The sequence below is a fragment of the Topomyia yanbarensis genome, chromosome 2, assembly GCF_030247195.1.
Source record: "Topomyia yanbarensis strain Yona2022 chromosome 2, ASM3024719v1, whole genome shotgun sequence".
Taxonomy (NCBI): Eukaryota; Metazoa; Arthropoda; class Insecta; order Diptera; family Culicidae; genus Topomyia; species Topomyia yanbarensis.
In genome coordinates, this window is record NC_080671.1 from 303714005 (window position 1) to 303728526 (window position 14522).

At 35.0% G+C, this 14522-nt stretch overlaps 1 protein-coding gene across 2 annotated transcripts; it reads right to left on the bottom strand.

Moving 5' to 3' along the window:
• Positions 1–1567: 1567 nt before the first annotated feature.
• Positions 1568–8414, bottom strand: LOC131683424 (cathepsin O-like). Of its 2 annotated transcripts, XM_058965404.1 has the most exons (4): positions 8159–8414; positions 7840–8008; positions 7420–7767; positions 1568–1903 (listed from the first exon to the last, which is right to left on the bottom strand). In XM_058965404.1, exons 1-4 carry the CDS (start codon positions 8313–8315, stop codon positions 1597–1599), a joined length of 981 nt encoding a protein of 326 aa, XP_058821387.1. In that variant the 5' UTR covers positions 8316–8414; the 3' UTR covers positions 1568–1596. The 2 variants fall into 2 exon arrangements, with proteins under 2 accessions (XP_058821387.1, XP_058821386.1); XM_058965403.1 differs by having other exon boundaries at positions 7840–8414.
• Between the last annotated feature and the right edge of the window lie 6108 nt (positions 8415–14522).

Here is a 14522-nt window from a genome sequence, read left to right on the forward strand (position 1 = left end):
TATTTTTATTGCATATAGTTTATTATTGATTCAGGTATTCTATGTAATTTACCATGAAAATATGAAGCTGTTCATAGATGTTCCATTTTATACCACTACGATGGTATTTTGTTTTGAACATAAACCTCGGGGAGTCTCAATTTGACTAACAATTCTATGTTGATTATGTTGTTTGCACCTTGACGGTTTGTTTAAGGTGTAAATAACTTCAAATTTATCGGAAGTGATCGGATCGGACCCGCAAAAATATACAGCGAAAAACTTTGTATAAGATGAAAAGAACATAAAAGGGCGAATAAAATTACGATGAAACAAACCAACTTCAAGGGGTTTTCCACATAAACTAACAAAACGCACCAGGGTTTCAAAATTTCTAGAAACATCCTTGATTAAGCTTCAAATCAAACCCTGAAAATTTGGTGCAGTTTGTTTGAATAGAAAAAAAAGTTATCCTGAAAAAATAGGATGAACATATAAATGTGGGACACACTGTGTAACGTTATCCATTTGTCCTTCTATTTTGATGTTCACAATGCTCATAATTAAAACAACTGAAGGATTGATTAAACAGCATCCTCATGTTGTGTTGCAATTTGGTTTACTATGAAGTGCAAAACATTAGCTAGTAAGTAAATGGGACTTCTTCTATTGCATCGAATGAATTAAACTTGTTTTGGTACTTTCTGTGATATTTGAATAAAACCGGCAATTGCGCGTTGTAAAAACATTGATATTCGACAACACATGAGGATACTTGCTCTATATTTTATTTTTATATTCATTTTTGTTCAAGATATCACAAAGAATATGAAGCTGTCATTGAAAGTTTCGATACGATACATTTTCCAGCAATTGTAATAAATGTCTCAAAACCCGAAATATTTACGAATTGTCCATCGGGAAAACTAAACAACTCTTCAACTGACACTAGAACTATCCAAACATGTTAAACTACAGGTGGTGTTTTGATGCTTTTTGTACTCCTCGCTATTGTAGTTAATATCAGATTCTCAACAAATGTAGGGACTATAAAACATTTAACGCCAAGTGATAGCGGTTAATACGAAAACAAACCGCTGGTCGGCTCTATTACTCTATTATTTATTTGTCAATGACAACGATAGCTATTGGATAGGCTTCTTATACCGTATCAGACAAAGATATAAACGCAGAAAAATGTTGCCAATGATAAATTTCCCCAGGTTTTGTTTATTGTTTATAACTATTAAATTGCTATTCTCTGAGATTCTGCTCGCAATTGCAAAACATGTGCAATCCGAAACACCGGTGCTGACTTATCCAATATTAATACACAATCATAATGATTCAATCATCAATCAATAAATTTATCATTTTCGCATGTAAATAGCAAAACACACTGAATAAAAATTTATTCGGAACATGGAAACTAACAACAACACAATAACAATTAAGCTAAACTATCAACAAACAATAAAAAGGTAACAAAAACATACTACTGTAAATAGCTCGAAACACATTATACAAAAAAGTAAGTTAAGTTAACAAAAATTAAAAAAATTCTAAATAAAAAGCAGCGACACAAGCATTAAATAATAATAGCATCTTTTATTTGTTTCATACCAACTCGATGAAAGAAACCCTGTTCGCTATACCGCACAAATTCTTACCGATCTCGATCTTGATGTAACCATGGTCACCAAATGCCGTTCCCCACGAGTTTTTCACCCAATAGTACGGTATGCTGTTTTCCAGATTGTAGCCGACAATTTCCACGGCATGGTTGAGATCATCGTAACGGCTCTCGCAGTGGTACTGCACGACGCCTCCCAGGTAGTATTGCCATGAAATAGCATTTACCGCCGCCACTATCGGGCCACGTGTGGCCAGATATCGCAGCATCAAGTGTTCCCGGTCGACTAAGCTGTAAGGTAATCAGAACGTTATGATTATTCAGTAACTGACGATAAGATCTGGAGTTTCAGAGAGCAGTAACATAAATATAAAAGTAACCAACTTGTAACTTCGTCAAAAAAGCACCCCTGATCGCCACACGGAAAATTTTGATTTTGTAATAATAGAAGTAATTTGTAGCTCTGTAATAATAAATTTAAAATAAGTCATTCCGCAAAGATACGTGCTTTTTTCGACGAATTTGGATATTATATTAATTTGGAAAGATATACCTATTCAATGAACGATGGAATTCAAAAGATTCACATTCGTGTTTTCGTTTCTAAATACATACAAAAGAAAACAATAAAGAAAAAATTCCCTCCTCTATAAAGTACAGTACAATTTGCAACTGTATTAGTGTGTTCAACAATCTGGTGGACGCTTTTCGGTCGGATTATTTTCATGATGGATCCTGACCTACCGGTATTGTACGGTTTTACAGCGACATAGATGATTTCAACACCATTATAAATACTTTAGTCGTGCTATTGCAAATGTTGAAGTTGTCTGACATTTTTACACATGACAGCTGGAGGAAAATAAACCCCCAATTAGTGTGTGTGTGTGTGAAGTGATTTGCATAGAACTCTATAAGCAGTCTTCCCAAATGAACATCGTACGCAATGTTCACTCTGGTTTTGTGCTAAACCCATATTTTGTGTACGAACTCGAATACGCTCTTTCGTACCAAAACACGTGCTCATGTTCGCCTGTCAAACCGAATCCCATGTACGTACAAGGTGTGCGTACACCTGGCGTACATACAGGTTCGTGGCGTCAGTTTCTTCTTTCTTTCTCTCATCATCAGTAGCGTTGACTCTTTTTGCCATGTGCGAATCGTTTTCGTGTGCGCACCCTGTATACGTACACGCCTGCTTGAACTAGAGTTTGTACATCGTTCGCTCGGGTTCGATGTTCGAGGTGAACCTGTACATTGAGATGAAGCATGTTTAAGGTTGAACGTGTGCATGAAATGTTGTACACTGGTACAAACTTGTCAATGTTCATGGGAACTCTATCTATAGGTTCTACAAAAACGAATAGCAGTAGTAGCGACTTTCGTTTTCCTATGACTATTCGAATACTCAATTTCGTTTCGATATTGGCTCAGTAATTTTTGTTTCTCATTTTAATATTCATGAACATACAATTAACCCTTTCATGCCTAACTGTTTTCAAGTGCATATAGGGTTTCAAATCCATTCTTCTTTTAAAACGGTGGGGCTAGGAACCTTTTCTAAAGATAGGTGTTTCCCTCGCAGTGCTGGAAGCTGTTCAAATTTTTTCTTCGAATGCTCAATAAAATTCTCCCACAATATTTACAATAGTCCAATTGTGTGGAAAATGTAGTTGAAGACAGTCTAAGTTGATTTGGTAAATCGATTGCCTTGTACGCAGCGCTCCTTGGTTCGAGTCCCAACCCCGCACATAGGGTTAGAAATTTTTCATAAGAGATTTTTCTAACCCGAAGAGGCGAATGACCTTAAGGTTAAAACCTCTATAATCGAAATAAAAAAGTCTAAGTTGATAGTTTTGTCAGTTTTTAATAATATTGCAAAATAAAGAAAATTCATTTCATTTTTTTGTCGTCAACGTAAACTATCTCCGGCAGCACTGCTCCATCGGAATCCTAACAGACTAATTGCAATAACTTCAGTTCTAGAGCTGATACTTGAAACTGTTAGTGCTTAAATGAGAGATAATAGTCACATTTATCAGCCTTACTTGCCTGCTTTTAGCAAACAAACAAAAAAAATCTGGTGGCGATATTGTCCAATATTCGATTGTATGCTGAATCCGAAAATAAGGTCAAACAAATGAATAATAGAATAGCTTTCTAGTTACAAATGAATTTCATCTCCAAAATAATTAATAAGGTTAGTGAAATCAAACATACTCATTTAAAATATTTAAATGAAAAATATAAAAATAGAATTTTCTTTCGGTCAGCTGAGCAGTACATTTATATCAAACAATGGCGTTTTTTATGAGATTGTTGGACTCTTATTTCATTGTCATTTTTTAAAAGCAGTATAAGGCAATCTTAAAAATTCTATTACAAGCAGAACTTACAGCTTTGAATCAGAATATATTGGCATGGTTAACACGCTCTCCATATTATTCGGCGATTTGCGCCTTGCCACATCGTCTCATTACAGTGGACAGGACTAGATTGGTGAAAGAAAACGGTATGGAAATGGAAAATGACAATACAATCCAATCACAACACAAAACAGTTAAGTGGTTGGATTCTTCACTCCCGAAAGAATAATGAACTCTAGTAATAAAGACAACAGATATTTAGCGCAATGGGTTAGGAACAATAACATCTCCTTGAGTTTTAGTTGTACATAGGTTAATCTCTATTTGAACCAAAAATCCGAATACACAATTGCATTCCTGCTGGGGAGTTTCATATCACATGCTATGAAGTTCCATAATCAGATTCTTAAAGGTTACATGAAAAATACTCAGCACGCAAAATAGTAGCCATGTATTAATTGAATTTGCAATTTCCGGCCAGTGCCCTAACTAGAATACTGCGCTTGTGATTGGAAAAAACACACCCTTCAACATTTTCTGACTTACATCCGGTTGAAAAGTTTTTCTTTAGATTCAAGTTTTCAAGCTACACCAATGATTGGTATGCTCGGATGCAGCCCAAAAGAAATTTTGTGCTCGATCCAACTAATCGACAGTGGAAAAACTGGTTCTGGACCAACGAAGTCAGTAGCAGCGCCTGCTCTAACGAATTCGTCCACCCATGCATTTCCAGTAGGGCCGGAAAAACCGGTTACCCGTAAAAGGTAGATAGCATTTGAAATACTAAGTTCATCGATTTGAGTGCGACATGCGAGTACTAATTTCGTTGTCAAATCTGCCGAACCAAGTACTAAGATCTTTCTGACACTTTCTGATAAAGCCATACATCATATCATTGAAAATAAGCATTAATAAATTAGAATCGGATGCAAACTGTGAAAGTTATTTATTTGAAAACTATGAATTTTTGAGCTTCTCTGGATCAATTTCAATAACCGATTACATGTAATTTTTATAGCTTATTAAATGAAATATTAGAGAATCTCTGTTAGAATAAGACTCTAAAAAATTAAAATGCAGAATTTTCATAAAAATTTATCTGTGGCAATACATGACCTAGTTTATCCAATTTACTCAAGTCTTCTGATTATAATAGCTTAAGGAACAATGAAGAAATAAGCCATCGAATGATTAGTATTAATTAATGCACATAATCTTGTGAGTTATACAGAATCGTGTATGTTAAAATTCGTTGTAAGCTGCACCCCCATTAATGCGCTTATATATTTTGTCAAACATCCTCAGTAACTTTATTATTGCAATAGCTTATCCAACTATTCCGTTAGATTTTGTTCTACTAACAATTTATTTAACGTCATTAGAGCATCTTGTAGTATATATTTTGAAATTATACTAGATTCACTTAGACTTCTTAAACGAACCGATTTCATTACACTAAACTACACCACCTAAGCGAAGACTACATATTTAGAAGACTGTTATCTCTTTCCTTCCCCCGTACAAACGAGAAGCGACAGAGGTTATAGCGCATCTATTAGAGGAAGGAAGGAAGCTTAATGTAAAAGTGTATATATGTGTGCAGCACTATTGGAAGTACTACCTTCACCCGCAAGTGGCGTTGTTGTTACTGTCTCCAGATTCTGGGCAGAGTTACCAGTCTTCTTGATATGTAGTCTTCGGCCTACGACATTATGTGTAATTACAACATGTTCTAAGCTCTATAAATCATCTTGAAGTTCAGACATTGAAATAAATCAATAAAATATGTAGGGGAACCCGGGGCTATTCGGACCTACTTAAGCAAATCGCCCTTTTAGGTGGATAGATGTGAGAAAATTTACCGGTCAAAGGTCCTAATTGTTAGTTTTAAGCCTCAGCTATATTTTGATGCCATAAAAGGTTCATTTTCACCACTCAATGGCAGCGCTAGGTGACGGTTTGCAAACCTCTACGTTTTTCCATCCTTTTACAATGTAGGGGTAATTCGGACCTCCCTACGGGGCAATTCAGACCGTCATTTTTCTTTTTTGCGATGAAATTATGTTTACCTATAAACTATTTATAAGAAAGACTTCTTAAGAAGCAAAAAAAAATAAATTCCTTTACAAAAACTTAATCTGGTATGTCACAGCTATCGATTGGCGACCCATGTATTTTCTTTGCTGTGACGTGTGCAATGGTGTGCGCAGCCGCAAGCCGCTGAAAGGTGGTTGACGGAATAGGGGGTCCGAATAGCCCCGTTCGCTCATTTCGCACAAATGTGGTGAGCGTCTCGAAAATTAGCGTTTTCAGCCCAATAAAAATCATTCCATAAAATAGGAGCCTCAAGCTTTCCAAAACACTTACCTCATATTTTTTCACTTTTATTTGTTGCTTTAATCACGGTTTTTCCATTATAATGATTTTTGTTTTGAGACTAACAAAAAAAAACGAAACACGTTGTATCTCCTTTCTACAAAGAACAAAGAATCAAATTCAACTCTCAAAATTAATGTTTTATAATAGCGGTTCCACGAATATGTACGATAGTCAGAAAGTCTTGCTATTTTCTGAGAAACCGAGGGGGTCCGAATTACCCCCACTGTCTGAATAGCCCCGGGTTCCCCTAAAATAGATAACACAAATAAAATAAAATAAATGAAATTAAAAAAAATAAATAAAATAAATAAAATATTTTTTTATTTCGATTATAGAGGTTTTAACCTTAAGGTCATTCGCCTCTTCGGGTTAAAAAAATCTCTTATGAAAAATTTCTAACCCCATGTGCGGGGTTGGGACTCGAACCCAGGTGCGCTGCGTACAAGGCAATCGATTTACCAATACGCTACACCCACCCACATGAATAAAATAAATAAAATCATTAAAATTAATAAAATTTAAACAATAAATAAAATATATGCATAAAATACGAACTGATTTTTGGAGGGTTAGATGACATGAAATTTTAAATCATAGGATGAATACATTTTATAGGACAATGTTTTATGCACTATTGCATACCAATCAATCGATGACATACCACACAACAGATTCTGAAACTGTTATTATCAGAACTGCAGACTTATTTGGATTACCTAGGTATTTTATTCTGAATATAGCTTAATGAAAATTCATCCCTTTATCTGGTTTATTAGTATTTTAAAAAGGCAATGTTCATCTTGAAGGGTGGAATCCCTCAATAGTGGTAAATTCTCTGAATAAACTGGAATTTGTTAACAATTTAATATCGTGATATGACGATTTCCGATATCTTTGACGGTAATCACGAATACATGAAAGATTTTTTGGGGGACGTTAGGTATATTAATACCTAGTATACTATACAAGAATTTGCAATTGGAAAACATGAAATCCTTACCAAGAAATGATATTTGTTTTAATGCTGTGTAAATTTGTATCGTAAATCCTATTTGCACTTACCTGACACAAGAAAACCTCTCTACCGATATGAATTCCCGGTTGCCTGCTTTCTGAAACTCACAGTCGGAGCCGTTTTTGTGCGATTGAATGCTCAGACAATCGCTTAATGTGCTCAATTCAATTCTCTCGTCTTGCAACCATTCCAGCAAACGACATGTGTCACCACCATCGCATCCAAAATTGCCATTCCCAGCGCAATTGATTACCTTCTCGATGCACAAATCGGTTACATTGGATTGCTTCTGCTTGATGGCCGATAGTGATGAAATGGTGTCCACAACGCTGATAGCCCAACAGGCGCCACAATTTCCTTGCGATTTTACCGTCGGAACAACATTTTTCTCTCGCCTAGAAATGAATGCAACAATATAGCGATATGAGTGTATGTGTGACCATTCTTCTTACAGCGGTAATGTTTACCAATCTACGACCTTTGGCAGATAATCTGGAATGAAAAGTGATCGCTTGGCTCGTGAAAATATGATGGCATCTTTCATTTCGGCACTCTTCGATTCAATAACGAATTTGTCCAGTGGGCTTCCTCTCTCCTGCGCAATCTGCCCGGAAACCATCACCTGCTTTAAATCGGCTAGATTAAGCTGCAGGAATTCATGATCTGTTAAATCAGCATACTCCGTGATGCCATAAATGGCGGTATCGTTCTCCATGCGGTGAACATTCAACGATGCTATCTTGTTTAACGACGAGCGGAATATTTGGAATCGATGCTCATACTCACGCACGTTGTACCGATAAGGTTTGTCGTACAGTCGAATAAAGATTTCAAACTTTCTACGTGCTTCGATTACGGCGTTCGGTTGTAGGTTGAATGGAATCATCAGGAAGCACAATGTAACGATAATTAGAATCAATATCATTTCAATCACTTCAGACATTTCGAAGGCACTGCTTGAATTCAGAAGATACGCGATTTACAACACAAAAAAACCACCCAGCAGATTCGGAAACAGTTCTATTGATCGCATCGCACAAGACTGAATGGTTAATCCGGGGTCACAAGTTGCGCTGTGCCTGTCTTATAGTCTTCTTATCGCATTTAACCTTTCGGGTTACCGATCATGTGGAGTCTTCTTCTTATCATTTCAAACAGGGTGTGTTGTCCTGGAGCATATTCCATGAATTTAAATTTTTTGAATGAATTGAAAATTGATGATTGATGATTGATGATTGATGATTGATGATTGACGATTGATGATTGATGATTGATGATTGATGATTGATGATTGATGATTGATGATTGATGATTGATGATTGATGATTGATGATTGATGATTGATGATTGATGATTGATGATTGATGATTGATGATTGATGATTGATGATTGATGATTGATGATTGATGATTGATGATTGATGATTGATGATTGATGATTGATGATTGATGATTGATGATTGATGATTGATGATTGATGATTGATGATTGATGATTGATGATTGATGATTGATGATTGATGATTGATGATTGATGATTGATGATTGATGATTGATGATTGATGATTGATGATTGATGATTGATGATTGATGATTGATGATTGATGATTGATGATTGATGATTGATGATTGATGATTGATGATTGATGATTGATGATTGATGATTGATGATTGATGATTGATGATTGATGATTGATGATTGATGATTGATGATTGATGATTGATGATTGATGATTGATGATTGATGATTGATGATTGATGATTGATGATTGATGATTGATGATTGATGATTGATGATTGATGATTGATGATTGATGATTGATGATTGATGATTGATGATTGATGATTGATGATTGATGATTGATGATTGATGATTGATGATTGATGATTGATGATTGATGATTGATGATTGATGATTGATGATTGATGATTGATGATTGATGATTGATGATTGATGATTGATGATTGATGATTGATGATTGATGATTGATGATTGATGATTGATGATTGATGATTGATGATTGATGATTGATGATTGATGATTGATGATTGATGATTGATGATTGATGATTGATGATTGATGATTGATGATTGATGATTGATGATTGATGATTGATGATTGATGATTGATGATTGATGATTGATGATTGATGATTGATGATTGATGATTGATGATTGATGATTGATGATTGATGATTGATGATTGATGATTGATGATTGATGATTGATGATTGATGATTGATGATTGATGATTGATGATTGATGATTGATGATTGATGATTGATGATTGATGATTGATGATTGATGATTGATGATTGATGATTGATGATTGATGATTGATGATTGATGATTGATGATTGATGATTGATGATTGATGATTGATGATTGATGATTGATGATTGATGATTGATGATTGATGATTGATGATTGATGATTGATGATTGATGATTGATGATTGATGATTGATGATTGATGATTGATGATTGATGATTGATGATTGATGATTGATGATTGATGATTGATGATTGATGATTGATGATTGATGATTGATGATTGATGATTGATGATTGATGATTGATGATTGATGATTGATGATTGATGATTGATGATTGATGATTGATGATTGATGATTGATGATTGATGATTGATGATTGATGATTGATGATTGATGATTGATGATTGATGATTGATGATTGATGATTGATGATTGATGATTGATGATTGATGATTGATGATTGATGATTGATGATTGATGATTGATGATTGATGATTGATGATTGATGATTGATGATTGATGATTGATGATTGATGATTGATGATTGATGATTGATGATTGATGATTGATGATTGATGATTGATGATTGATGATTGATGATTGATGATTGATGATTGATGATTGATGATTGATGATTGATGATTGATGATTGATGATTGATGATTGATGATTGATGATTGATGATTGATGATTGATGATTGATGATTGATGATTGATGATTGATGATTGATGATTGATGATTGATGATTGATGATTGATGATTGATGATTGATGATTGATGATTGATGATTGATGATTGATGATTGATGATTGATGATTGATGATTGATGATTGATGATTGATGATTGATGATTGATGATTGATGATTGATGATTGATGATTGATGATTGATGATTGATGATTGATGATTGATGATTGATGATTGATGATTGATGATTGATGATTGATGATTGATGATTGATGATTGATGATTGATGATTGATGATTGATGATTGATGATTGATGATTGATGATTGATGATTGATGATTGATGATTGATGATTGATGATTGATGATTGATGATTGATGATTGATGATTGATGATTGATGATTGATGATTGATGATTGATGATTGATGATTGATGATTGATGATTGATGATTGATGATTGATGATTGATGATTGATGATTGATGATTGATGATTGATGATTGATGATTGATGATTGATGATTGATGATTGATGATTGATGATTGATGATTGATGATTGATGATTGATGATTGATGATTGATGATTGATGATTGATGATTGATGATTGATGATTGATGATTGATGATTGATGATTGATGATTGATGATTGATGATTGATGATTGATGATTGATGATTGATGATTGATGATTGATGATTGATGATTGATGATTGATGATTGATGATTGATGATTGATGATTGATGATTGATGATTGATGATTGATGATTGATGATTGATGATTGATGATTGATGATTGATGATTGATGATTGATGATTGATGATTGATGATTGATGATTGATGATTGATGATTGATGATTGATGATTGATGATTGATGATTGATGATTGATGATTGATGATTGATGATTGATGATTGATGATTGATGATTGATGATTGATGATTGATGATTGATGATTGATGATTGATGATTGATGATTGATGATTGATGATTGATGATTGATGATTGATGATTGATGATTGATGATTGATGATTGATGATTGATGATTGATGATTGATGATTGATGATTGATGATTGATGATTGATGATTGATGATTGATGATTGATGATTGATGATTGATGATTGATGATTGATGATTGATGATTGATGATTGATGATTGATGATTGATGATTGATGATTGATGATTGATGATTGATGATTGATGATTGATGATTGATGATTGATGATTGATGATTGATGATTGATGATTGATGATTGATGATTGATGATTGATGATTGATGATTGATGATTGATGATTGATGATTGATGATTGATGATTGATGATTGATGATTGATGATTGATGATTGATGATTGATGATTGATGATTGATGATTGATGATTGATGATTGATGATTGATGATTGATGATTGATGATTGATGATTGATGATTGATGATTGATGATTGATGATTGATGATTGATGATTGATGATTGATGATTGATGATTGATGATTGATGATTGATGATTGATGATTGATGATTGATGATTGATGATTGATGATTGATGATTGATGATTGATGATTGATGATTGATGATTGATGATTGATGATTGATGATTGATGATTGATGATTGATGATTGATGATTGATGATTGATGATTGATGATTGATGATTGATGATTGATGATTGATGATTGATGATTGATGATTGATGATTGATGATTGATGATTGATGATTGATGATTGATGATTGATGATTGATGATTGATGATTGATGATTGATGATTGATGATTGATGATTGATGATTGATGATTGATGATTGATGATTGATGATTGATGATTGATGATTGATGATTGATGATTGATGATTGATGATTGATGATTGATGATTGATGATTGATGATTGATGATTGATGATTGATGATTGATGATTGATGATTGATGATTGATGATTGATGATTGATGATTGATGATTGATGATTGATGATTGATGATTGATGATTGATGATTGATGATTGATGATTGATGATTGATGATTGATGATTGATGATTGATGATTGATGATTGATGATTGATGATTGATGATTGATGATTGATGATTGATGATTGATGATTGATGATTGATGATTGATGATTGATGATTGATGATTGATGATTGATGATTGATGATTGATGATTGATGATTGATGATTGATGATTGATGATTGATGATTGATTTTTTTTTTTATTCAAATCGTTTATTTGATAAGGCACGTTGCGTTAGCTTAAAGGTGCCAATTTTGTTTTGTTTTACATTTTAAATTGCTTAAAACTAGGGGATTACATATTGATTTTTTTAAAATGAAACTAATGCGATTTTATAGCTATCTTATATATCTACACAAGGGGATAATATTGTTTTCGTAAGATTAGGGGGGTCATTTAGTTTTTGTGGCAATATGGTTTGACATTTTTATCAGTGAGATTATTGGAGCAAATAATGTTTAATTAAGGGGGACAATTTTTTACGACTAACTTAAAACTAGGCATAACTAGAGGGCATGATTGAATTTTGTAAAGATTCGTAATTATAGTTATTTTTGTGGGTAGTAGAGTTGGGCAATTTCAACGAGATTATATGATATAATAGTTAAAACTAGAAGAGACAAGAAGAGCTAAATGCTTCGTGATGATATTGGGGGGGTAGGGGTGTTACTTCTGGGTATACGAGTCAGGGGAGGGAGGGTAGACAAAGATGGCAGGGAGAGAAAATTATTTCAGTTTCAGGCATCGTGAGATCAACGGATGGATTACAAACTCGGGTGGCCTTCATCAGGGGAATCATGTACTGGGACGCCGGGTGGTCCTCCTCAAGATGGCAGGGGTTTTTCCAGACGATTTCGTAGTACGGCTCAGATGTGGATCGGCTACATTTCGAGTTAAGCGTGTTATGTTCGTGCCGTAGGTCCCGTGTTTGTTGACTCATTCGATACAGATGGTTTGATACAGGTGGAAGAGCGTTCTGAGAATGATAAGGAGATAACAAGGGGCAGTTAGACTTGTATATTGATGGTTTTCACAAAGGTGTATATAAGGGACATATAGAGAACATCGCGGCTTGCCAGCACATCTCGAACCGGGACGTTGGTTGGTCTTCCTCGGGCCCGCAGGGTATCCATTAGCCGAGACCTGGCGGAACTGTACTCGGTGCACGCCCAGACAATGTGCTCGATGTCGTGATAGCCGTCGCCACAAGCGCAGATACCACTATCCACGAGCCCAATACGCCGGAGATGTGCATCCAGCGTGTAATGGTTTGCCATGAGTCGGGACATCACACGAATGAAGTCACGACCCACATCCATCCCCTTGAACCAAGGTTTCGTCGATACCTTAGGGATTATCGAATGTAGCCACCTTCCCAGCTCTCCACTGCTCCACGAAGTTTGCCAACTTTCGAGGGTTCTCTGATGAGTAATACTGAAAAATTCGCTGAAGCAAATTGGTCTTTCGTAAACGTCTCCTTCTAAGGCACCCACCTTAGCTAAGGAGTCTGCCTTCTCATTGCCCGGAATGGAGCAATGAGAAGGGACCCATACCAAGGTAATCTGGAAAGAGTTGTCAGATAAAGCACTCAGTAGCTCCCGTATTTTCCCCAAAAAATACGAGGAGTGCTTGCCTTGTTTCATCGAGCGAATAGCGTCAATGGAACTGAGGCTATCCGAAACGATGAAGTAATGGTCTGCGGGTAATGTTTCAATGACTCCAAGGGTATACTGAATGGCAGCTAGTTCTGCGGCGTAAACTGAAGCAGGGTCACTGAGTTTGTAGGAGGCGGTGAACTTTTGATTGAAAATACCGAAGCCAGTGGATCCTTCGAGGTTTGATCCGTCAGTATAAAACATCTTAGAACAGTCGACTTCTCGGAATTTATTATAAAAAATGTTTGGAACCACTTGTGGGCGTATGTGGTCCGGAATTCCACTAATCTCGTCTTTCATGGATGTGTCGAAGAAAACAGTAGATTCAGAAGTATTTATGAAATGCACACGGTTGGGATTGTAAGAAGAAGGGTTAATATTCTGCGCCATGTAGTCAAAGTACAGGGACATGAAACGGGTCTGAGAATTGAGCTCAACAAGCCTTTCGAAATTTTCAATCACGACCGGGTTCAAGATATCGCATCGAATGAGCAATCGATATGAGAGTTCCCAAAATCGATTTTTC

Excerpts from the sequence above, each read along its gene's own strand:
- LOC131683424 (XM_058965403.1), bottom strand. The coding sequence starts at position 8,315 with ATGTCTGAAGTGATTGAAATGATATTGATTCTAATTATCGTTACATTG. Across the intron at positions 7,768-7,839 it reads CTGCCAAAGGTCGTAGATTG|GCGAGAGAAAAATGTTGTTC; the intron begins GTAAACATTACC and ends ATTCATTTCTAG. Across the intron at positions 1,904-7,419 it reads GAGAGGTTTTCTTGTGTCAG|CTTAGTCGACCGGGAACACT; the intron begins GTAAGTGCAAAT and ends ATTACCTTACAG.